The sequence below is a fragment of the Drosophila ficusphila genome, unplaced genomic scaffold, assembly GCF_018152265.1.
Source record: "Drosophila ficusphila isolate 14025-0441.05 unplaced genomic scaffold, ASM1815226v1 contig_791, whole genome shotgun sequence".
NCBI lineage: Eukaryota > Metazoa > Arthropoda > Insecta > Diptera > Drosophilidae > Drosophila > Drosophila ficusphila.
Window position 1 is genome coordinate 8875565 of NW_025064737.1, and position 23985 is coordinate 8899549.

At 42.1% G+C, this 23985-nt stretch overlaps 1 protein-coding gene across 6 annotated transcripts in view; it reads right to left on the reverse strand.

Annotated features, from left to right (window-relative positions):
- LOC108087003 (homeotic protein ultrabithorax) overlaps window positions 1-23985 on the reverse strand; it is an 84685-nt gene that overhangs the window by 13417 nt on the left and 47283 nt on the right. Inside the window, exon 4 of one of the 6 annotated variants that reach the window (XM_017184145.2) lies at window positions 4347-16685. The exons of the other annotated variants lie outside the window; for them this stretch is intronic. Coding sequence (XP_017039634.1) covers window positions 16648-16685 — 38 coding nt within the window. The 3' untranslated portion in view covers window positions 4347-16647. Of the gene's footprint in view, window positions 1-4346; window positions 16686-23985 lie in introns of those variants that run through there. 6 annotated transcript variants of the gene reach the window in all.

A 23985-nucleotide genomic window follows, 5' to 3' on the forward strand; every position in this document is an offset into this window, starting at 1 on the left:
CGCCCCCAGGCCAACCGAAGTGTTGATATTTCGTTCGATGCCCGTTTGACTTCAGCAAGTGCGAGAAGGCCACAAAAAAAATGTGCAAAAAATATGGGTGAAAAATTTATTGAATTTAATTTGAATGCGCCCAATGGCCCCCGCAACAGCTGCCACTTGATGGGGTCCACATCCGCAACTCCATTTCGCATCTGCATCTGTATTCGTATCTGTATCTGTAGCTTTGTATCTGCACATCATTCCTCATTCCGCCTTAGATGCCGAGGAGGAATCGTAGTCCATATGAATATTTAAGCTGGCAGAAAGCCACCGCCCGGCGAAAATTCAACAGCCGCCTCCATTCGCAATCGCAATCGCCTAATGAAGCCGCGCAAAATTCGTTTTTAATTGCCATCGCAAAATCCCGAAGATGGCGGCGGGCAGAAAAATTTCGTTTTAATTGCTGCCCGGAATCCCGGATCGCCGAGACTCTCGACCAGAAATATTGCCACTTGTATTTTTTAGCCAGCGCACGAGGAGTACAACACAGAAAAAAAAAACAAGGAAAAGAAAAAGAAAAAACTCGATTTTCCAGCTAATGGATGAAGGCAGAATTGTTGCTTTCGGAAGAGCCAGGACCAGGAGGACTGGTACTCCGTACTCCGTACTCCAAACTGATACTGATACTGCCAACCGAGAACGGGAATGGGAATGGCAATGGGAATGGGAGTGGGAATGGGGATAAAGACTGGGCCCGAGTTCGAGTTCGACATCGGCACAGCAGCCAATTAAAGGCATGACATAAATCCAGCTGTGACTTGTATTGGGTGTTTCCGCCTGCGGCCCACATTCTCCATCCCCAAACCCCCCTTTACCTTCCCCTTTCCCTTCTATCCCCCCTCTCAGCTTGAATCCCCATTCTCCATTCGGACCGGCAAAAGACAGCGCCAAAATGTTCAAGATTGTTGCGGGCCCAAACAAAACGGAGAGCGGAAAAAACGTGGCAAAGGAAAACTTTGCCCAGCCAAACCAGGCCGTTCGCTTTTCCATGCTCACGCCCCTTGTTCCATTGTTGTTACAATGTTGCCTTTTCATACCCTTTTCAAGGGTATTTAAAATTTAGTAAGGATTTTGCCAACAGAATTATTAATTCATCAAGAAATATACAGTTAACTATTCCTCAGTTCAAGAGCTGTTGATATAAATGTGCTTCAAGACCAAAATAAGATATTTCATAGAAACCATAGAAAAATTAAATAAATTCCCCATTTCATGATTTTATTTATTGATATTTAATTCAGCAAAGAGCATTTAAACTTCTATTTATCAATTTAAACTTCCATCCTCGTTTTCGGATGGGTTTGGTTTGGTTTTCCAGAGTTTTTGTTGCCTGTTTTTTTTGTTGTATTATTGCATTGCACGAGTATTTTTCTACTTGACTTGGCACCGACGCCCTCGCCGGAGTTTCAATTGTTGTGCGCTTTCCTTTGGCATTGCCTTTTCTTTTTCGGTTTTCCCTAGCAAAACATGCACTTCAGCCCAACTGGCAGAAGAAACCGCAGCTTATGCTACCACTCTTCCTCCCAAAAAATAAGAAAATACAAAAAAGAAATGTCAGTTTCCCTCGGGGGAATCCACATTAAATTTCTCGAGCGAAATACCCGCCAATTCCGAGCTGCGAGTCCAAGTTAACTAATTTATGTCGCAGGACTTGGAATTAATGAATAAATGGCGAGGGCGCTTAGACGGATGTTGTGGGCTGGAAATATGCAAATGCCCCTGGCAAAAAAAAGCCCACCAAAGGTAAATAAAAACAGTTAACAGAGCGGCCAAACGAAACGAAAACGTTTCGGATCGAAAGAAAAGTAAAGAAACATTGCCCACACGCAATCTTGAGAGGGCAATGAAAACTTTTGTCTTACAAAGTGAAAATTCCGCCCCGATTCGTCTTGAAGCAGCTGCCAATGGCTTCGCCCAGAGGCATTTGGCCAAAGCGAAACTTTCCGAAGAAAAACCAACGAAAAGTTTTCAAGTTATGAGAGCGATGCCATAGAAGTGACATCATGAATATGGTAAACAGACCATCAAATTAAATATATACATTTATAATTGGGGGGGGTGATTGCATCAAAGCTGGGGTGGAAATCGCGTTGATATTCATTTAACTACCAGGGAAAATTAAGCTGGATTTGGTGGTAAATATTTTATAATCCACTTGTATCCTGAAGAGTTTAAATTATAAGTGGGAACTCAAAAATAAAAGTTGCCATGTTATTTGAAACAGAGATATTTATTAAAGTTGTCACGAAACAGGAGATAAAGTATACCATTTTTCTTTTTTCATTAACTTTATTTTTAATCGTATTTCTTTAAGAATATTTAATTCACTGTTTGTTTAACTACAGTATTTAAAAAGAGAAGCCTGGAAACTTGCAGCTGGGAAGCCAATAAAATGAGCAATCATAATTAATAATCATAATTAATATGATTTGTTTGCCATTGCGAGGGGCGCAATAAAAATGCCGGGCGTAAATCGAGAAGAAGAGGGTTCGAGAGATTTAGAGGGTTTTCCAGAGCCCACATTGGGTGCTCCCATTCCCCCCGGAAAAGTTCGGCAATTAAAATGGTTGAACACATGACGACAATTGGGGAGGAAGGAGAGTTTCGGTAGCCGATAAGCGAAGGAGAAGAAGCTGAAGTCGCAGCTTGGCATTATCTTTCGGCAAACAGACATGACAACGAGGAACAAATAAATCGCATAAAATATAATTATGAAATTTGTAGCCCAGTTGGGGGAGGCTTTCTCGGTGGTTTGGGTGGTTGGGCGGTTGAGTGGTGCTCGGCGATGCGGTTGCACCGCCTTGAGTTAATACACGGCTGTAATTAACTTGTGATTTATTGGCCCAAGTTTTTAGCGGTCTCTTCTTCGTCTGCGGGTCCGCTTCATTTGGCTTTTCTTTTATTTTCCATTCATTCCATTGGTTTTATTCTTTCCTAAGAATTTCCCTTTTTGCCACTCTGCCCTGCTCTACGGTTCGTTTCGGTTCGGTTCGGTTCATTTTGTAAACTTTCTCCTGCTTTATTCGCAACAAAATGTCTTGGAGAATAAGGCTAATTTATAAGGAGTCCGCCTCCACGAGTTTTTCCCGCCCGTCTGGCCACCGCATCCGCCCACCTTTAATATTAAATGTTACACCAGGGACACATTTCGATGAAATATTTCGTAAAAAGTGTCTACTAGAGAAAAATTTGTTCTCTCTCTCTCTCTCTCTCTCCCTCTCTCTTTCTGTGTGTTCCCCGGATTTCCCATTCTGCCACCTTACCTTTCTCGGTTCTTCCCTTCCAGAGTTTCCTGCCAGAATTTCCCTGGGCCATGCGTCTTGCTCAAGTTGCTGGCACAAAACTTTCTCCTTTCCTTGGGGCGTGCCACGCCCCCTCACCCGCCTTCATCTCCGCCCCGCCCACTCCTCACGCACGTGGCAAGAGGAAGAAAAGCAGTAGCAAAAGATGCTGCCTTTGTTTTACCCGAAAAGCCGAAAAACGACAACGAGGGTGGGTGGATTTTTCGGGCCTGGCCAAGAATTATTACCGACCAAATAAGCGATATTTCTCGAGGGATGAATGTGCTTTGGTGCGTGTTTTATTTTATTTCGTTGAGTTACAATCCACCATCTAACGGTACACCCCCGAAGGGTGGTGCTACTGGGTGGTTGTGGGTCGAGTGTGGGGGTGGTGCTGTGGTGCGCATGGCTGCCGCCGAAAAAGCGGAGGTGCAAGGGAAATGTCGAATGCGAAATTAAGAAAACATGGCAGTAAAATTGGGCAATAAATCATTGGGGGGCCTCAAAGTGTTACTTCCACAATGTACACAGTTGGAATTTGTTTAGCTACAAATTATATAGATTTTGCAACACACACTGCGACATATGCCGTTAGTGGAAATGGTGTGGAAAACTGATTGGCAATATTATAACCGAAGAAAATTGTCCTTGTGCGGGGAAGGGGGTTCGAAAAAAGAAGTAAACAGTTAATTAGCAAAATTTAAACTTATTTATAATAAGAAAATAATACTTTTATAAATATAAATATTTTTTAAATATAATGTAGGGGCATAAAGGAACCTAAATGATTTCCTTTTCCAACTAAACCCCTTTTATTTTCCATTCACAGGTTGTAAGTCGTCTGGCTGCAATGGTCAATCGAAAGGCAATCCCCATAATTCCATATCGCTCACAGCTATTCCATCCTGCGATGCGTGTGTGAGTGTGATTAAAATGGCGATATGAATGCATAATAATATGAGAGTTATGACCCGTCCAGACCCCTCCACTCCCCCCCCCAAACTCCCCCTCTTCCCAAGTCGGCGCATAAAACTGCAGCAAACTAAAGTCCTTCAGCACCCCCAAAATCCCCCCTTTCCCGCTTTTCATCGCCGGGTGAGTAAGTGAGCTGAACTTTGATGCCGCCACATTCTATTCGCATTTGCGCTCCGACTACCTATAGCCATATATCTTAGTCGGCCGGCCCAGGAATATGTGTGCTGTGCACTGCAAGAAATAAATGTGGGTACTAGAAAATGATTAAAAACCAATTTAAGGTAATTTGACTTTACTACTAGTGAGTAAGGTTATGTTTCAGATTTTAAACCTTATAAAAGCAAATAGAAAGAAAATCTCACTAAAATTTCTACCTCAAAAAACTGATCCTGTTTAGATCAAGTTTATGAAGTTTTACCTTTCAATATTTATAATATATTTTTTCCAACTTATCTAATGGATGTTTATCTAGTATTAGGGCTCTTCTTTACTATATTTTCTTTTCAGTGTACCACAAGGACTAGGACTCTAGCACCGACTCGCTTCAGCGCCAGCGGGCCGCCTGTTATTTTTTTGTCCGTTTGCATTTTGAGCGAGTCAACGGCGAGTACGAAGCCGAAAAGCCGTAAAGCCTTGCCTCTAGAGTTTTGGAGAAGGGGGCTTTTCCAGGGGAAGGGGGAGGAGGAGAGGGGGAGGGGGTAGGAGGAGCGGGGTTTAGGCGCAGTGGCAAAGAGTGCCGCCCTGGAAGATTTATGCAGTTCATATTCACATTTTCCAAACGCCGCATACCAGAGACCCAGCATTCGAAACGCACACGGATTGTGTGGGGCAAAGGGGAAAAAGGGGGCGGGGGGAGTGGCAGGACACAGCACGGACACTGCAATGTGCATATGTGTTTGCCAGCCTATATGTGTGTGTGAAGGAGGGAGGGAGGGGTAAGTCCAGCCGCAATTGTTGGAGCTTTTTTGGGCGCAAAATGGGCGCTGAGCATTGCAGTTTGCAGTTTTTGTTGTTGCGGCTTGAATACAGTGGATACAAAATTCAAAAGGAAAGGTTTAAAACTCTAAATCGGTCATAACCAAAGGAAGTCAAACGTTTTAAATAAATGTACTTAAATTTTATAAAATTTCTGCTATAGTCTCAATTTGAACAGCAAAAGTCTTATAACAAACTAAGTCCCATTTATAGTAAACTTTAAATCACTTTTTTAATAGTTTAATAAAAATGGTTTTCTAATGCTGAAAGTTTAATAACATTTTTATAAATTTAAACTTCTTTTTTTATTAATTTTCGAAATATTTTCATTTATCATTTCCATCCCAAGTATTATCAATTCATCTAAGTGTTTATAATTTTTCACATTTCACATTTTTATAGCTCCCAATCACTCGATTATCCCACCGTGGCTGGTCTAGCTTTTGGTCGAGATCAAAGCCTGGCAGATGGGATGGCCAAAGAGGGGAAAGGAGGAGAAAGGGGGGTGGAGTCTGGTTGGTGGAGCCCGGCTTTGGTGGATGACTGCAGGCCCGGGTCGCCACCGCTCGTGCAAGTGCCGGAGCACACTGCATATTAAGTTATTGTATATTAGGTGTTAAATCAGATAAATTTTCGCATAATACCGCATACAGCACTCGGATTTTCAAAGATTAACGTGGCGCACACACACACACATACACACACTCTTGCACAAAGAGAGATTCGAGCCAGTTGTTGTGGCCGCTGGATTCTCGATGCTGGTTTGCTGGATGCTTTTGGCCTGGCCATAACCGAACTCAACTGGGCTGTGGCTGCAGCAATTCGGAGCTGTTTTAATCATTTCAATGCTGCACATTGTTTTCACTGGGAAAAGGGGTGGAGGAAAAGGGGGGAGGGGGAGGGAGACTAAGGGGGTTTGCATTGCAGTCTCTAAACAGTGTTGCAGTTTATTTGCATCGCTGGACGATGGTTATTTGTGGGCCTGTGCAGTCATTGATAAACTTTTTGCACCGACTTTCCACAGTTTTCCCTGGCTGCATGCAATCCGCCCAGGCTTTGTTTTCGTAGTTAACAGATTATTAAAGCGAACATAAATTTATGCAAATTATTAATTGCAAAAATCGGTCGAAAAAAGAGTTTTGGAAAATCGAAGCCCATGAAATTGTCTGCTTGGTGGGCTTCATTAAGGCCGATGTTGTTGCACTCGTCGTTATTTAAAAAAATAAATCGCAGCGTTATTAAACAAAAGCTATTGTGTTTTATGAAAAGCGCATAAATAAAAAAGGCAAAAGCCAGCGCAGCGCAGCTCTAGCAGCAAAATTTATTATGACAAGTTGCCCTGGCACTTTTATCTCTCCACACACAAATTTCTGCAGTCAGCTCGGACAAACAAACATACAAACATACAACATATATAAACGTATATATTTTTTGGCATTTATGCTGTTGTTGTTGGCCTCGTATTATACAAAATATATGCAATAAAATGGCCACAAAACAAACTCTGCTCTAAAATGCTGGATGCTTCGGCAGAAAAACTAACTAGAGTGCACAACTACACACATATGTGTGTGTATATATCGTATATCCTGGTATCTGGCTGAAACAAAAACTTGACCATGGCCAAGTGGATTTGACAAATAAGTTGGTAGGAACAATTCGCACGCCCAGGCGGCCATTTGAGCTTAGTTTTAATTAGTTGAGCGCTGGATGCCCGGGGAAAAATCCATTATTTTAATGGTAAAGGAGTGAAAAATACAGCAATTTATTGGACTTTAAATGAAATGTTATTTTCAGATCGGGATTTCAAGATAATAAATGCTTTAACGAACTGTGGGAAATTTATGGGCCATGTTGATAATCTGTCAGATATTTAAATAGATTTGCAGGAAAATAAATGTAAGCAATAATTTAAAGTGCCTCAATGAAACTCAATTAATAATAAATTTGCCTTTTAATTTATGGTAAGTAATTTGAAAATATTTAAATAAAAGGTAGGGTAGGGATAATAAATTTACAAAATGTAATATTTATTTTAAAGTCGCTTCAAGTGAGTTCCTGATTTAATAACAATATTTTTACCAAAGACTCCACCTTCTAAGCGCCTCGCTATTTAATGGAAAACCAGATTAGGTGCTTAAAAACCGGAACGAATTCCGAAAGGTAAGGCATTTAACTGAAATGAAATGCGTGTTCTTCACCCACCCAAATGGTTAAGTGGCTAATCCACCGCCCAGATGATTGAACGCCGAAGGAGCGAAATGAACAGACTTCTATTTATTATAAATTTGCAATTTAAGCAACAAGCCACTACAACAGCGAATTATGCACGCCGAGAGGCAGTCGAAGTTGATTGCAGTTGCACTTGGTCTGGAAATCGGGGGATTGGCGGGACCTCGGACAATTTAGACCAGACCGACATTGCATATTTTCGCTTCCTTCGCATGCGAACACGGACCCTGGCATTGGCCTGGCCAAAACAAGAACAAGAGCCAAGGCGAAGTAAAGGCAAAGGCTTAGGGACAGGGACATGGATGGGACACGCTCCTGGGCGCGTGAAAAAAGGAACGAGCCCCGATGACCATCGCAATGCTGATGGGAACACTGCAAAACATTGTTTTTAATAAATATTATATAGCTATCTTTATTATAAAATCAATCAGAGATTTTTTATAATGTTAAAATGCTCATAATTTGCAAAAGTTATGCAAGTAAACCTACTTTTATCTGATGCTAAGATCTTTTTCTAAGCAATGAGCCTTTTAGTTGTTACCTTCCATAACAAAAAGTGAAAGAAACTAGAACGATATTTATATTGGATAAATATTTTTATAAATTGAAAGAATGATTTTAATCTTTAAACGAGGAAATCCAAAAACCCAAGAGGATGAATTTTAAAACATATGCTTTTTTGTTATACAATTTGTAATACTTTTTCATTTCAAGAAGTATTAATTGAAGCCAATTTCTGATTAATAGATCGTTATAAAAAATGAATTATTCTTTTTTTAAAAAATGTAATATGAGGATATCATAAAATATTTATTTTTCTGACTGAAGACTTATTTTGTTGTATTTTTTGTTCCCTGTGCAGATGAAAAACACAGTCCGCTGCGACTGGTCAGCAGGTTGCTGTTGCTGTTGATTTGTTTTGGCCGGTTGTTGTTGTTGCTGTTGCAGTTGTTGTTGTTGTTGTTGTTCGTGTTGTTGGTGTTGCCGCTCGCCGTGTTGCTGTTGTGCGCTTTCAAATTGCTCGTTGCCAGTTTGCCGGGTGAGTAAAACGATTACCCGCCGGCTAGGAGGCTCGCTTTTTGGTATGTGTTGGAACAACTATTATTAACTTGGCCCACTGTTGTTGCTGCTGTTGCTGTTGTTGTTGTTGTTGTTCCTGTTGTGCTTTTTTTTACAAGTGCAACGCTTTGCGGCCATTGTTCTGCTTTGGCTGGAAATTATTATTCGCATGCCAAAATGAATTGAGCAGCCGCTGCGGACGCGGCAGAAGTTTGTGCGGCATGCAACATGTTTAGTTGGCCCGGTACACATGCGTTTCGGTTGTAGCCCCTTCCTGCCTTCCTTCCTTCCACCGCTCAAATTGCCCGGTTATTAAGTAAATTGATTTTAAGTATGTTTGGAAATTATTTGCCTCTAAATGTTTTGCTGCTCGCATTCGTCGCAGCTGCACTTGTCGATTTTGTCGCGATAAGATGCTCAAATTGATTGTAAACATTATACTCTATTTGTTGGAATTTTCTCTTGATTTTTATCGGAGATTATAATACTTTAAAGCGAATCTATCACGATAAGTAAAATAATTGTTGCAATTTTTTCTAGATTTTTATCGGAGATTATAGGAGTTTAAAGCGAATCTATCACGAGTAAGTAAATTAATTGTTGGAATTTTCTCTAGATTTTTATCAAAGATTATAAGAGTTTGAAGCGACTCTATCACGACTAAGTAATTTAATTCTTTGGATTTTTTTAAGAGAGTCCTGGCATTTTATAATAACCCCTACACATTTATTACAATAATATCCACGTCCATATTTTTCTAATTGTTGATTTCCTGCGCTTGAGGAATACCAAATAGCATTTCTTGTTAATTCTTTTCTTTTTAGCTTCTTAATTGAGTTTGAATTCCGATGTTAATGTTGTAGAACTTTCTTCAATTTTCCCATTCAGTACAGCCCTCAATTTCCATTAGTTCACCACTACTTCTTTGGCCTTGCCCACCGACGATTCTCATGCATTTTCTATTAACCGATGTTAAATTTAATTTAATTTAAAACAACACGGCCCAAACAACATTATCGCAATGGGCGTGCGGCATGCGAAATGGTAATAAGCGGAGCGTCTGACGGGATGAGGCAGTGGCAGTGGCAGTGGCGGTGGAAGCCACAACCTGCTCGCCAGTGCTCCTCCATAAACAGTGCAATTAAACTAATGACTGTGCTTAGGCCCGCTCAGATCGGGAATGGCTAACGGGGGGTACAAAAAGGCGGAGGCAGATGCCTCATAGACATGGCCGAGACCACACGCAGACTGCTTGGCCAATACTGGCCAAACCGGCCGAGATCGGCTTTTGGCACTTGCGCATATGATTAACCCGTCGACGGGTAACTCAACCACGTGGATTGGACAGAAGGCAGAAGGCAGAAGACAGAAGGCGACGCTCTAATGGGTCGCCAAAAGATGCAGCTGATGAATTGCCAGCCAAATGGATGGCCATGGTCAGGAGTGCCAGTTGGAGAAGTAGCAGCAACCACTAACCGGTTTTTCGGAGGGCAGGTAGAAAAATAAGAAGCCAAGCCAAGCCAAGCCGGCTTCTCGGTGGCGGCTTTAATGGCTTCCGCCAGCGATCATAGGAGTGAAATAAATGGCCAGACGCAGCCAATAAACGTCGCGCGTTATGCCCTGGCTCTTTCATCGCCTTGCCAAGCCAAATGAGTTAAGAACTGTGGACAGTTTCGGCGGATTTACGACTCTCCGTTCCATTCTGCTCTGTTCTGTTCGGTTCTGTTCTCTGTGTTGGCGAAAAAAAGGAGAAAAACCAGATATCCCAGGAAGCCAGCCGCCAGAGAAAAAGCAAAACAGATAGGACATTCCTCGTTCGTAATAATACAGTTTGCATTATAGTGCATTAAATCTGTGTGCAATTTACGAAACATATATATTGCCTAGGCACCCATCAATCAGTGGGCGATTTTGAAGGAATTGACCTCTGTCCGTGCTCACAGACGATCCCCTTTGGCTATGCAAAAAAAAAAAAACCAGAAAACAAAAAAAGAAAAACCATCCACCGTCCATGGTCCGTTGGAATAATAAAAGTAATCGCTCTTTACCCTTTAGGGTTAGCGAGTGCAGCAAATTGCGAGCTCAGTGCGCTTTTCTATAAGCATAAAAATTGCTATAATTTGTTGAAAATTACATTTTATACATAACCACCCGCTGCCCGCTCGACCGTTCGACAGACCCACAATTTATTCTCCCTACCTTTAATCAATATGCGGACAATATGGGAGCACTAACTATTATCCCAAGATGGATTGCAGTGAAGGGCTGGCTGGAAAATGGTGGAAATGGGGGGAAAATAGATGGATGGATGGTCCGAAAGTCTGGAAATGGAGCGCACCAATCAAAAATATTGAAAGCCATTTGATCAAGCCATCAAGATTGGCGAGGAAAAAGTTGCCTGGTAATTGTTGGTTGATAGTTCAAGGTTTGGATTTCGAATAACCTTTAGTTCTCGCCTCCCGGGAATTGAAAGCTAATTCTGTTTTTCTAACTCAGTTATCTCAGTTTTTTTTGCTGCCCAACATTAATTACCCCTTTCACGAGATTGTGCAGCATATGGCCTTTGAAATTTATGCAAATTGCTTAATAAAATGTTGTCGACAACAAAATACATTTTGAATAGACCAATATGAGACCGAGGGGCGTTAGTATTTGGCCATTTATGGTTTTGCCTCCGGTGCAACCCCTTTGATTGTCCACCCCGAAAATGAAGGGATGGATTTTTCCTAGTCACTTGATATTATAAACCTGCTGAGGCAGCTGAGTTACATTTTCCCGAGCGCGGATCCAATTAAACTCTAGTTTTTTCCTGGCTGGACCGTGTTTTTCCTCATAAATTGTGCATTAACCTGATGCGGCGTAGCGCCGTGATAAATCGCGGTAAACTTTGCTAGCAACCCTCGGCCGTCGAGCAAACTCACGTGCCACCCCCTTCGACTGGATTCCTGCTCCCGTTTGCTGCCTCCTTGCGCTTCTGTGCCGATTTCAGCCGAAAGATAAATAATCTGCTGCCGCTCCACCCAGACGCAGTCTCATATTTGCGGTTTTCCCTTCTTTTTGCCGCCGCCGCGAAATCCCCGCAAGCCACCCACTTTGCAGCCGCACGAACCTGACTTCTTCTTGGCATTTTCGCAATAAAATCGTAATAAAACACATTGGTCACGTAATTTCGTTTGTCTGTGGGATTTTATTGCCATTTTTTCGAGCAATTTTAAATTGTTATAAATGTGACGGGCGATGGCCCGGACCCGTGTGTTTACTCAGCCAACCAACCGGCGGGCCGCACTTTGCGTACTTATATATTTATGATGTGGAAAATATCTCGAGAACTGCACACGGCCATTCCGGGGCAGAAATCGATAATGATGATGGTTGATGGTGGGGATCTGCAGAACATTTATCAGGATAATTACACTCGTCCTTGGGCAACTTGCGAGCCAAATGAACGGAGCACGCCCACAGTCATCGGGTTTTAACCCCCATCCGCCCCGCTTTTCCGCCCAACACCCACTAAACTTTCACTGGCCCAAACACCAAAACACCCGCACAAACGACAATTAAGCAACAAAACTTTGATAAATTGCTTCCTTGCTCGCATTTTATGAGTGGAAAGTGGAGTGTGGAGCTCAGAGGTTGGGGGGCTTCTTTACACTAATTAAGGGTCTCGGGGTTTCCTGCAAATATTTGTTATCTGCCTGCCACAAGCCGAAAGCCAAACAGGGAGCATCCCCAGCAGCCAGCAATGCCCAACAAAGGGGACAGTTTTGTGGCGCCACCGGCGACTCGGAATATTTTTGCTCCATTGAGCAAAGTTTGCCATAAACTCGGAATAGTTGAAATTGTTTTCATTTGTTCGAAACTCGAATGGCAAAACAATTTTTGTGACCAGAAATATTCGAAATAAGCAATAGTCGTGTTTACTAAACTTAAATATGTAAGCAAGTTGAAAATTTGAAATTTAGGAAGGCAGAAATGTAAAGGTACAAAAAAGAATAATTTATTTAATAAAGTGCAATATCTGGCAGCAATCCAATTTCTGTAATTATGGTTATATTATCTACAAATATGAAAGATATTTATGAAATTGAGGAACCCTTAAATTTGCAGCTCTTATGGCCTGTGCAAATATTTATTTATTAATAAATTTATTGGCCGCACAATCCATGCAAAGTCTTTGCCAACAAATTCTTGACCTCCCCCGACGCTAACCCATGCGATGAGGAAGAAAAACTTCGCTCGCCAATAAAAATGATAAAGTTTTTTTTGCGGAAATATAAAATTGAATTATTGCATGCAATTTAAAAACCAACAAAAGCTGACAGCAGTCGCAGCTAAAAGCCAAGCGATGTTGGCCCACCAACAACAACAACAACAACAGCGTGGATTGCCAAAAAATTTGTCAAAATAATGGCGTCATTCTGCAGTGGTCGCCGCAGTGGTTCTCTTTGGTTTGGGATTTGGATTTGCTTTCTGGTTTGGGATTGGAATCGGGGGCGGTGAGCCGACAAAGACGCCACAAGGATCCGCCAGGACATCCACACACACACACAACCAACCAACCAACACACACTTGGAATGGCGACGCTTTGGTTTATCCTTTATCCTTATGCTTTTTTGCACATTATTTGCTTTTGCAATTCAAAGCGATTAAGTGTCTCCAGTCTCGCAAACTCGCAGCTCGGAGCTCACTGCTCGAATCTGGAGACTCCGGGGTCATTAGGGGCGACATAAAACATGTTTTTGTTGCAGCGGCCATGGACTATGGAACCATATAGAATATATGGCCCGGCTAATGGCAAAGTCGTCGAATAACTCAGCCCCCAAACGAAAGTCGCAAAGGCAAAAGGGCTTCGGATTGGGATTGGGCTTGGGCTTTAAGGCCATTAGTGCAGGCTGGCCAGCCTTCGAAAAATCGCCGAATAAAAAAAAGAAGCATAACAGTGAGCCCATTTAATAGAGCAATTATGAGCAGTTGAGAGTCGTGAACAGTCGACCGATGTCGGCCATATTTCAAAGTGTTTGGCCGTAACTAATTAAGCAATTAATTTCCGAGCAGCGGGACCCGCAGCCGCCGCGGGGAAGTTCAACAAACTTTTGGTTGAGAAAAATTATTTACAGGCCTTGCCACTCCACTCCACGCCACTCCGAACCGATCCTCCGGCTCCGTGTGGCGTAATTTAGTGAAATTATTTATGTTCTGGGGGTCCAGCATCCCGAAAAACCCTTTTTCACATGCGTGCGCCGCGCAGTATGCAACAATTTCTGCCGTTTGCCGCTTTGGCCAGACATAAAACACGTTAAACGCCCCAAAAGCCCGAGGGTGTGAAAACTGGAATCAAAAAACCAAACCGAGGCACACTGAATATTTATGATGCGATTAGCAGGAGTCAGGGGCAGTGCCACTCCACTCCGCTCAGCTCAGCTCAGGTTGCAAGGAGTTGTGGCATTGGTGGCACTGCGAGCCGGGAAATTTACGTGGCCAAATAAGAAGGCTGCCAATTAAGGCCGGCAGAGCGCGGAGTGCTCGGCATGAATATGTAAATAAAAAGAGGTAATAAGTGGGTGTTTAATAACCGGATGCCTTCCCCTTCTCCACCACCCCCTTAACCCCCCGGCAAGCCCACAAAAAAGAACAGGAATGAAGGAAAAAAAAGGGAGAGAGAAGCCACTTTGTCACCCAGCAAAAGGTAAAAAATCAGTAGGCAAGGCAACAACAAAAAAGGACCAACCAAAGGACCAAAAAAAAGGTAGCTTGTTTAATTTGCGTGGCATTTGCAGCTGCCTGCGGCAAAAAGATAACGAAAATAAAACGTTTGTCGTCCTTGTCGGTTTTTTTTCTCGGTTTTTTTTTTCATGCAGAAGAGCAGAGAAAACGAGCTTCCGAAAATTTGTAGAGCTGTGTAAACTAATTAAACTAGTGTGCAAAATAAATTCCCACCGAAATATGATTAAAATTTAATTTAGCGAAAATAATCAAGCGCACTTTGATTAACTCCGACCGGTCATTATGTGTATTTAAATGGGCGGCATAAATACGAAAAGCATTCGGGAGCACGGCACATTAAATTCATTAAAATTCAATTAAAAACTGCGAATCAAAAGTGGAAAAATCGAATCAAAACTAATAATAATCGAGAGTTAATGGCACCGCCAGGGCGACTGCGATAAATATATGTGTGTACCAGTGCCATGGGGATCGAGTGGGTGACAATGTGGTCCGGCATTTATTCATTCATTAAACGCAGACAATTAAGTGTCAGGAATTTTGCAGGATCATAAATTGTTCAGTGGGTGGTGGGTCATTGTGGATAAGGGGGCGTGGGCAAGATGGGTTGACATTGCCTTTTGTCAGGTCAGCTGAAAATCTACATATGCACTGACCAAACAACTATAAAACTATGTGAGCGCACGAGCTTCGCACGGGTTGGTGGGAGTTTTTGGGAAATTCAATTTAAATTTTCCCTCTGTGGCGGCCATTTTACAATGGCCGCGACTATTATGGCCTCGCAAAATGGTTGCCACCCCCCGAACCTCAGAGCGAACCACCATATGAGTCGGCAAAGGGGGTTGGCTAAGCTGACAATCGGTTAATTGAAAATTCTCCAGAAATCAAATTAGGGAATGCCGGAAAACTATCCCGGCGCTACCAGGAAAATATTGTCGAACATAAATCCAGCCGGCACACAAACATCAATCTTGCCGTGATGATTCTGGCTCAGTTTGGTCAATGAGTAATTGTTATATTGCGTGGAAATTGGATTCGGGTAGATTTATTGCTCGGCTTTCTTTCTTCTTAAGTGTGAATAATGGGATTAGGTTATTAAGGCTCTGTGAAGTTTTTCGAAAATATTTTAAGCTTTCCTCTGTGTTATTTAGGCAATACTTTGTTGAAATAATAATAAATTCATTCAAACAATCATTCATCATTGAAATTGTTGAAATATTTCTTAGAACATGTCATACTTATAAAAAGAAATTTTGTTTTGAAAAAATTAATAAACATTTATTAATGAAAAAATGTTTGACTTGAAAGTACTTTTTTGGCAGATTAATTTTGTAGGAAAATCAATTGTAAATAATTTTTAAAATGACACCTCTATTCATTATAATAATTTTACAGCTTTAAAATCAAATTAGAATTGCCAAAAAAATACGTAGTCTAAAATGTCTAAGTTGGTTTATATTAATTTGTAAAACCGCTTTTGCTTTCCCAGCTTCCGTCCGCCGATTTTTCCGCTTATCGATGACTAGGAAATGTAACTCATGACGTGTCCTAGGGCTTATTTTCCACCCACCGCCCTGTTTTTCCGGATGCGGTGTGTGTATGTGTGTGTGTGAGTGTGTTTTGCTCGCAAGACATCAAATTACTTTCGTATGCAAATCAGCGGCTTTTCTGCAGACTTTTTTTGTGCTGCTGCCACACGGCAGCCGACAGACGCCGTTCGAGGGAAAGGGACGGCAGGAGAGCGGGAGGGGAAGTGGAAAAGGGACGGAGACAGACAGTTGATCGGCACCAAATTTATCTCAATGATATGCAGATAAAACTAACAAGTACCAACGTTTCTTTTTCATTCCGTTTGGCTTGCTCTTGCTCCTTTTTTTGTTTCTCCCGCCCTCTTTGCTCCACTGCACTTCTCCAGAGAAACGGAGAAGGAGAGAAAAAAAGAAGCTGAGAAACTACATTAGCAAATAAATTTATTTAGCATTACAAAAAATGAGGTAGCTAAGTGGCTGCCGGGAAAAAGAAAAAAATCTGAAGGGATGGATGTTTGGGGTGTGTGGGCGCCATGAATTTATTTAAGATACTTATTGATTGGATTTGATTTCGGGCTATGGGAAAGTAAACTTGGGCAAATAAATTTAAATGGGGGCGTTGAGTTCGCCCGAGGATTTCGAGGGGTTGGGACCGCCTGAAATTTGCAAGTTTTTCTGCTTTTGGGCTTTGCCAAGCACGCATGAGTAATTTTTCCAATTTTTGTTACACATCTTTTGCTAATCCGGAAAATTGTTTTTCTTCAGTTGCTACTTTAACTGTTGAATACGTTCGTTTTATTATTGTATTTATTTACTCACTTTGTCAATGCTTTTAGGGAATTTTGGGTATAATAAATGTTTGACACTTACCTAAAAAAGAGAGAAGGAAATAATTTGTTTAGTTTAAAAGGAATTGTAAAGAGTTAAGCTATATAAATATTAAAATACATGCATATATATTGCATTAAATGAGAAAATCTTAAGTTTTACCGTTTCAATTAGTTGCAAAGCCATTTTTCAGCAAAGAAGATTTCAAACATAACTACTGCAAGTTTTCATTCGCAACTTTTGTGTAATTGCACGAAATGAAGTAATTTAAATAAAAATACGCCCTCGCAAAGGAGTAAAGTAAGTTAAAATACCTTAACGACCTTTCTGTTAATAACGCAAAGTGCAAATGTTGCCGCTGGCCACCTGCAACCTGCAACTTGCAACGTGCAACTGCCCCACGGCGGCAATAACAATGTGTAACTGCAGCAGCAGCAACTGTGCAGCGCCGCACGCAATTTTCATTTTCCCCGTGTTATTAAGTGATAATTGAATTTTTATGCCGCCAACTCCGGAGCTCCACAGCCGACGAAGCTCCAAGGGCCAAAGAGAAAATTGCAATTGCCACCGTGAACTCTGAACTGTGACCTAAAGTCACCGGAATTGATTTCTCCAGCCATAAATCACAGAGTCATGTGCCAATTTCCAAGCAAGGCATGTAACGCACTTTCTAAACATCTCAAAAGGAAAACCTTTTTACCTTTTGCCTTATCCATTGTCGAGCAGTTTTTATCGGAACAGGACAAACAAAAAGATATGAAATATTCGCTGCAGCTGTTTTATGACCAGCAGTCGACCTTTTTTTTTTTTTGCCAACCGCAGACTGTGCGAAAATTATGAAAATTCATATTTCTGCACGCACTTGGCTGTGGATTTTCCCTACCTGCTGCTTTTCGGTGACAAAAACAAAGCCAGCGGGCGGTGCGCCGTGAAATTTGCATGCGTCAATAGAATTTGGGAAATTTTGCAACAGTTGCCAAAAAAATAGGAGTTTGATTTACTGCTTCTGCAGCAGGGATCATAAATCCCGCTTCAAATATTTTGGTTGCTGCGATTTCATGCCTGCAAATTGCAATTGCATTTAATTCTGCTGCTGCCTTTTTTCCGGGCCAAAAAAAAAAAAATAAAAATAAAAGAAGAGAAAAGGAAGACGAAACTCGCACACATTTCATGCGGCTTCCACAAAAGGTAAGAGCCCAAGAGACCCAAACGACGACAACGAAAAGCAATTTACGAAAAGCACGCAGCGTTTAGATCAAAAGCAAAGTCGACGACGACGACAATCGCCATTTGCCACAGGCGCTGGACCAAAAGGGGGGTGGCAGGGGGAGGGGAAAAGCGGGGAACGGGGAAGGGGGGATCTCCTTCGGACAACGATGCTATACAACGCAAAACACATCATTAAGTATAAAATTCTTAAAATGGAATTTTAAATCATTAAAAGGCAGCGGCGAAAAAAAAGCCAGCCAAGAGGAATTCGCAATGCGTTTGCTTTATTTGGGAGCTGCAACAGCAACAACAGCAACAGCAACAACAGCAACATCAGCAACGGCAACATGCAATGGCAACAATTCCTGCTGCCCAGTCGCATTGTCCAAAATGCTTGAGGTCGTGGCAACGCAGCAGCAACATCAGCGCCGGCATGCAGCGTTTTTTTTTCAGTCTTTTTTTACATTTTTTTTATTTTTCTGTATTTTTTCAGCGCTTTTTTTATGTACACGCCAAGCCAAACAGCTTGAATGGAAGTAATGATGCTGGCCGAACGTCGCCGAAACGAAGTCTTGAGAAAGGCGCGCAGTTGGGCTGCATTTGCAATGAGTTGCCGCTGCAGCAGCAGCAACAGCAACCGGCAACTGGCAACAGCAACAGCAACATCAACCAGCAACGGCAACGGCAATGGCAATCAGCAACATGGCCGCCTGAGCAGCAAACGAAGCTGAACTGCCATCGTTGCTTTTATCGGCGTTTTAGCTGCTGCTTTTTTCCCCCCTCCTCAACCGAACCCCCTTTTTCGTACCACCCCCTTGAAACCCCCGCCCCTGTGGAGCATTCTGGTCGCTCCTTTTGGTAACATGTTGCTGCCGTGCATTGCATGTTGCTGCCGCTGCACGAATTCTATGTTGCACTTGGAATTTGAAGTAAATAATTCTTAGCTGTTCGCTTTTGCTTTTGAGCATTTTGCAAGTGCCTGCTCTGCTCGTTAAGCATTTTGGGTGCGATTTTGTTGCTTTTTATTTGCTGCTGATGTTGCTCATCATGCGGCACCCAAAAAAATAAAGCGAGAGAAAAGAAAAGAATGAAAAGTGGTTCCGTTTCGTTTATCTCATGCTTCGGCTGCATTATATAACACACTTTATGTGGGAGATGTTTTCTTTATTTAAGCAGAGTGAGTTTAAGATTGATAAACTCGAGTGAAAACTAAAAGAGGAGTTGTGTTTAAGTATCCACTAAATTAGGTTGCAAAACATAAAGAATTAAAAGTATTTTTAAATGGAAAAGTGCTTTAAACTTTATAAAAGAACTTTAAAAAAGAAATGGGAAAATAGAAACGTTAACTCCAGAATCCTAGAATATTATTTGGATTTCTGGTGGATATTAATAATGGAAAGGTTTGATATCTTTTTGTTTCATAAAATGTAAAATGTAAGAAGCAAATTGTTTAAATTGAATTTAATCATTTGGAATTAATTGTATTAAATCTATTTGTTAAGATGATTCTTCTCCCAGTTTTGGTTTGCTTTAAGTGGAAGTGGTTATTTCTTTTGTGAGTGGTTGTGTTTTGTCCACATGGCCCAAGATTTGTCTCCATTGGAACCCGCATGCTCGCACGATGATTGACAATTCCCCAGCCAGCAGACAATGATCTCGGAGCCGAATCCCCACATCCTCCAGTTTTTCCCAACGAGCTGCCAGCATCCGCCAAATACTCGACATTGCTGGCAATCAGACAAGCCCAAACCGCTGTAAGCCATAAAAGGCAACCTCGCTTTTGGACTTCTTTCAGCTTCCCTGCTGTTGTCTGTTGTCTTTTCGCCACGTTTGTGTTTTTTTTTTACCTTTTCCGCTGTTCCCGTTTTGGCCTTAACTCCATCTTGCGACATTTGCGAGCAAATAAATTCAATTTGCTGCTGGTCAGAGGGAACTGCGACAGGATTTTGTCGCATTTATCATCGCATCAGCGACGACGGAGGACGCAGCTCCAAATGAAACGCCATTTACCAATTTATTTATTTATATAAGGCGAATATATTTTATAACCCCAAGAGCAAATGCAGCCAGCGAGCGAGCGAGCAACGAGGAGGAATCCGCCGGCAAAAAATGTTGTATGAAGTGACCAAACTAGTTCGTTAAAATAAATTCGAGAGCCACTAACAATGTTGAGCGGGACGAAAGGACGGACTTTCTGGATGGGATGCTGGATTCTGGATGCTCGATTCTGGATGTTGGATGGACAACATGCAACAGAACAGTCGGTGGGGCAACATCAGCAGCAGCATCGGTGCCTCGATGCCTCGATACCCGATTCCCGATGCCCAGTTACTCACTCCACTCCACTCGACTGCAAAGTCAACTTGTATCGCCGATGTATGCGGCATGGCGAAGATGTATTCCTTTTGGGATGTTTTTAATTTTTCTTTAAAGTCGTTAAGCGACGTCGTTCGTTCGTTTCGTTTGGTTTGGTTTCTTCTTGTTGTAGTTTTTTTTTGCTCCGTCTGCCATCCTGCCACCTTGCCCCTCAGCCGACTCCTTTGTGTTGGCCTTCGTTAGCTGCCATTTGCTTCCTTTGCCTTTCTAATGGAGTTTCGCAGATAACAGAGCCACAGCGAACGAGGTCTGCTCCTGCATAAGCACACACTTAGGGGTTAAGGGAAGGGGGAGGGGCGAAGGGGGGCCTGAAAACTCGAAATGAAATTAAACCCTTTTCGACGGCAGCGGCTGCTGCTGCTGTTGCAGCGGCAACATGGCAACATGGCGGCTTGCTGCAAGAAATTAACATTATTGCAATTTCTGCAGCTTCAAACTAACAAGCCGAGGAAACAGAAAAAAAGGAGAGGGAATGAGATACTCTCCACCAGCAACCTGCAGCCGATTTCGAATATAATTGAAGGAGCCCGCGAGACGTGGCAATAAATTTAAAATCGTTTAGAAAATTAAAGAAATTGCTGGCTCGTATTTCCATTCGAGTTTTCCCATACCCGTCCAAAATGGAAATGCCAACAGTTGCGAATGGGAAAACAACCAAGGAGGAGGAGCAAGTGGAGCAAAACAAAACAAACCTGAAAGCTGAAAACTGAAAACAGAAAACAGAAAAACCAAACAAAAGAAGCGAAAATGCTAAGAAGTTTTTGCCATTGCCGTCGACAGGCGGCATATGCAAATTTTTTACCAGAATGCAGTTAAACTTGCGAAGGGCCAAAAAGGGTTGATCCGGGGGGAAATAAAGGATAGAGTAATGAAGATACTCCTTAAAGAATATGCTTCGCTGTTCATTGCCTTTACTTAAGCAAATATTTCAGTGAATTCCCCCTCGAACGGCCATTGTGATTTAAGATTGCGCCACCGAAAAGTTTTCGTTGTTTATCGCGAAACTTAAATTGGTTAAGTGCAATAAATATCTTTAAATTATTTGGGTATTTATTTTTGGTATACTTGCACTTGAAATCTATTATTCAACAACCTTAAGGATAATATTTACTATTATAATCTGATATAGATGTAAGCAGATATTATTTGAATATGTTTTGCTTTATTACTACCGTTCTATATTTTATTTGATATTTCATAAATTTTTTTCTATATTTCAGCTCTTGATTTTTGTACTCTTAGAAACATGAGAATTCTATTTCCTTTAACATAGCTTTAGGATTAATTTTTCCACTCAGTCAGGATAGATCGGATCGGATCATGGGGTTTATACGCCTCAGCATTCAATTCGGGGCTCAGTTGCAGTTGACGCTTTTCGCATTCGCATTCGCGGCTGCAGCTGCCTGCTGTGTTTGTGCAATGATAACAGACGGCTCCCTTAACCCCCCAGTGGCCCCTTAACCCCCCTCACCCCCCTCACCCACTGTGGACCCCCTTAACCCCCCGCAGTTCGGTGCTAGTCCGTTTCTAATCTGTCTTCGCGTGCTGTTTGCTGTTGCATGCGAGAATTGCGAAACACGGCGAACATGCAATGCAATGCAATGCAATGCGATGCCATGTCCGATGTCCAATGTCCAGTTCACTATATAGGATAGGTCCTGCCCCTCCCCCTCCCCCCTTCCCCTTCCACAACCCTTTTCCCCGCAAACCCCATCGCGAATGAACAACATCAACAAGGCTGCCACATGCTGCGTTGTTGTAGGCCATATGCCCATCTCTTTCACTTTGCACAGCTGCCGTCTCTTTCGCCTCCCCAAAAACATTTATGCAAATGCCTGCGCGCCATCATAAAATTGGATTTGGCAGCTGATTCTGATTCCGATTCTGATTCGGATTGAGATTCTGATTCTGATTTCGATTCGAACGTCTATTTTAAGCCGAAAATCGAAAAATTGCCTACTCAAAAATATAGCATACATACATCTACGATAAAATTAATTTTCTGCGACGCCTTTCTATTTCTATTTTTATTTGATTTCATTTTTAGTTTCCCACTGGCATTTTCTGCTCACTTTGTGTCGTTTTTGCTTTATTTTTAGTCGCATTTTTGTCGCATTGCGAATCTCGCGCGACCTCCGCTTGGGCCGACTAAATAAATTTCGTTTTAAGCGTTTTCGCCACACTCCATATACAAAGAAGAGCAGCTGCAGGGGCAGCGGCAAGGGGGGGTTGAGGGGGCGGCACAGCACATGGAGCAGCCAAATAGCCAAAGATAATAAAATAAACAAAAGGTTTGCCGCCAACGGAGGAGCAGCAGCAGAAGAAGAAGAAAACGCAACCAAGAAGCCAAAACACTCAGGCAACAAAAAAAAGGAGCATGGCCAACAAGGGGTTAACGAAGGGGTAAAAGGGGGACGGGGGAAGGGGGTAATAGGGGGGCCAGGGCAACCCATTGGGGCAAGGGGCAAAGGGGCAGAAAAGGTGAGTCGCAGTTGCTGCAGGTTTGCAAGTTTTATTTGTGTGTTTTATTGTGGGCATATCTCAAAAGCCAATCTTTTGGCAAGTCCGACAGCGATTCGAACTCTCGAATTGAAGGAGAGACGATTGAAGATGGAACTCACATATGGTAGGGGTTCTATATGTGCTTAGGTTGTGTATATAGTGGAATATAGAAGGCCTACACAATGGATAAAAGCAGGACTAGCGGTTGAAGGTTCAGGCAAGCTTAAATCATTTACTTGGTCGCACTTTAAAGTGAAGCCTTAAGTGGATTGCCACATTAAAATAACTTCTGTTTTTATATTTTCAACTAATGCTAGAACCAATTAAAACCTGTATATATATTATAGATAAATCTGTTTAAATTCCTAATCATTTCCTACAGTTTAAAAACAAATTCAATGTCTTCAAATTTCTACCAATCTCCTTAAGTTGAAACTCGAATTTCCTCCGCCTTCGCAGCTTCTGATTTGCATTTGGCTTGTATTCACCTACAACCAAAAACAATCTCCAGCATCTGTCTGCCCCTCTCGTATGCAAATAAAGCAACACGCGGCGCAACATGCAACGTGCAACATGCAACATGCGAGCTGCCATTGCACGTTCCCAGAATGGGAATCGAAATGGCTGTGGAATGGGATTGGGATTGGGTCTCCAGTCTGAAGTCCCCCTGTACCACTTCCTTTTCATCCAGCTGCCTCTAGTATCGAAGATGAATAAGGAGCTATTTTTACTTTTAAATCATGGACAAGCAGCTCCCGCCACAAAAGTTGCAGCTTGCCGCGATGTCATCGAACTATTGCCAAGTTTCTTTATGGGCCTGGGAAACTGATCGAGTTGGACCGAAGTGCATATTGCATAACCATGTGAGCAGTCCCTTAATCCTCAGCCTAATCTTCCTGCGATGTCTGGCCAATCTTTTTGGCCCGACTCACATGCCAAAACCGGGATCACAATGGCAATTTATGGGAGCTTTTGGGTTTTTAGTTAGCCGATGTTTAGCTAATACCTCGAACACTGCCAAAGAAAGTCGGGGATTCCTGAGGATTTGCTGGGAAGTCTAAAATTTAAGTGACCACATTGCATGTACTTGCCAGACAACCGAAATCCTCATCTGATTTAAGGCAATTAGCACTTAACTAAGTCTGGTTGCCTTTCTTAAAAAAGAATAAAACATTGCGGTATCAGTTGCAAATGAATTTCCAGGGAAAACTATATCTGCTGCCTCACAACTGCTCCCTTCGTTTTCGGAAATAAC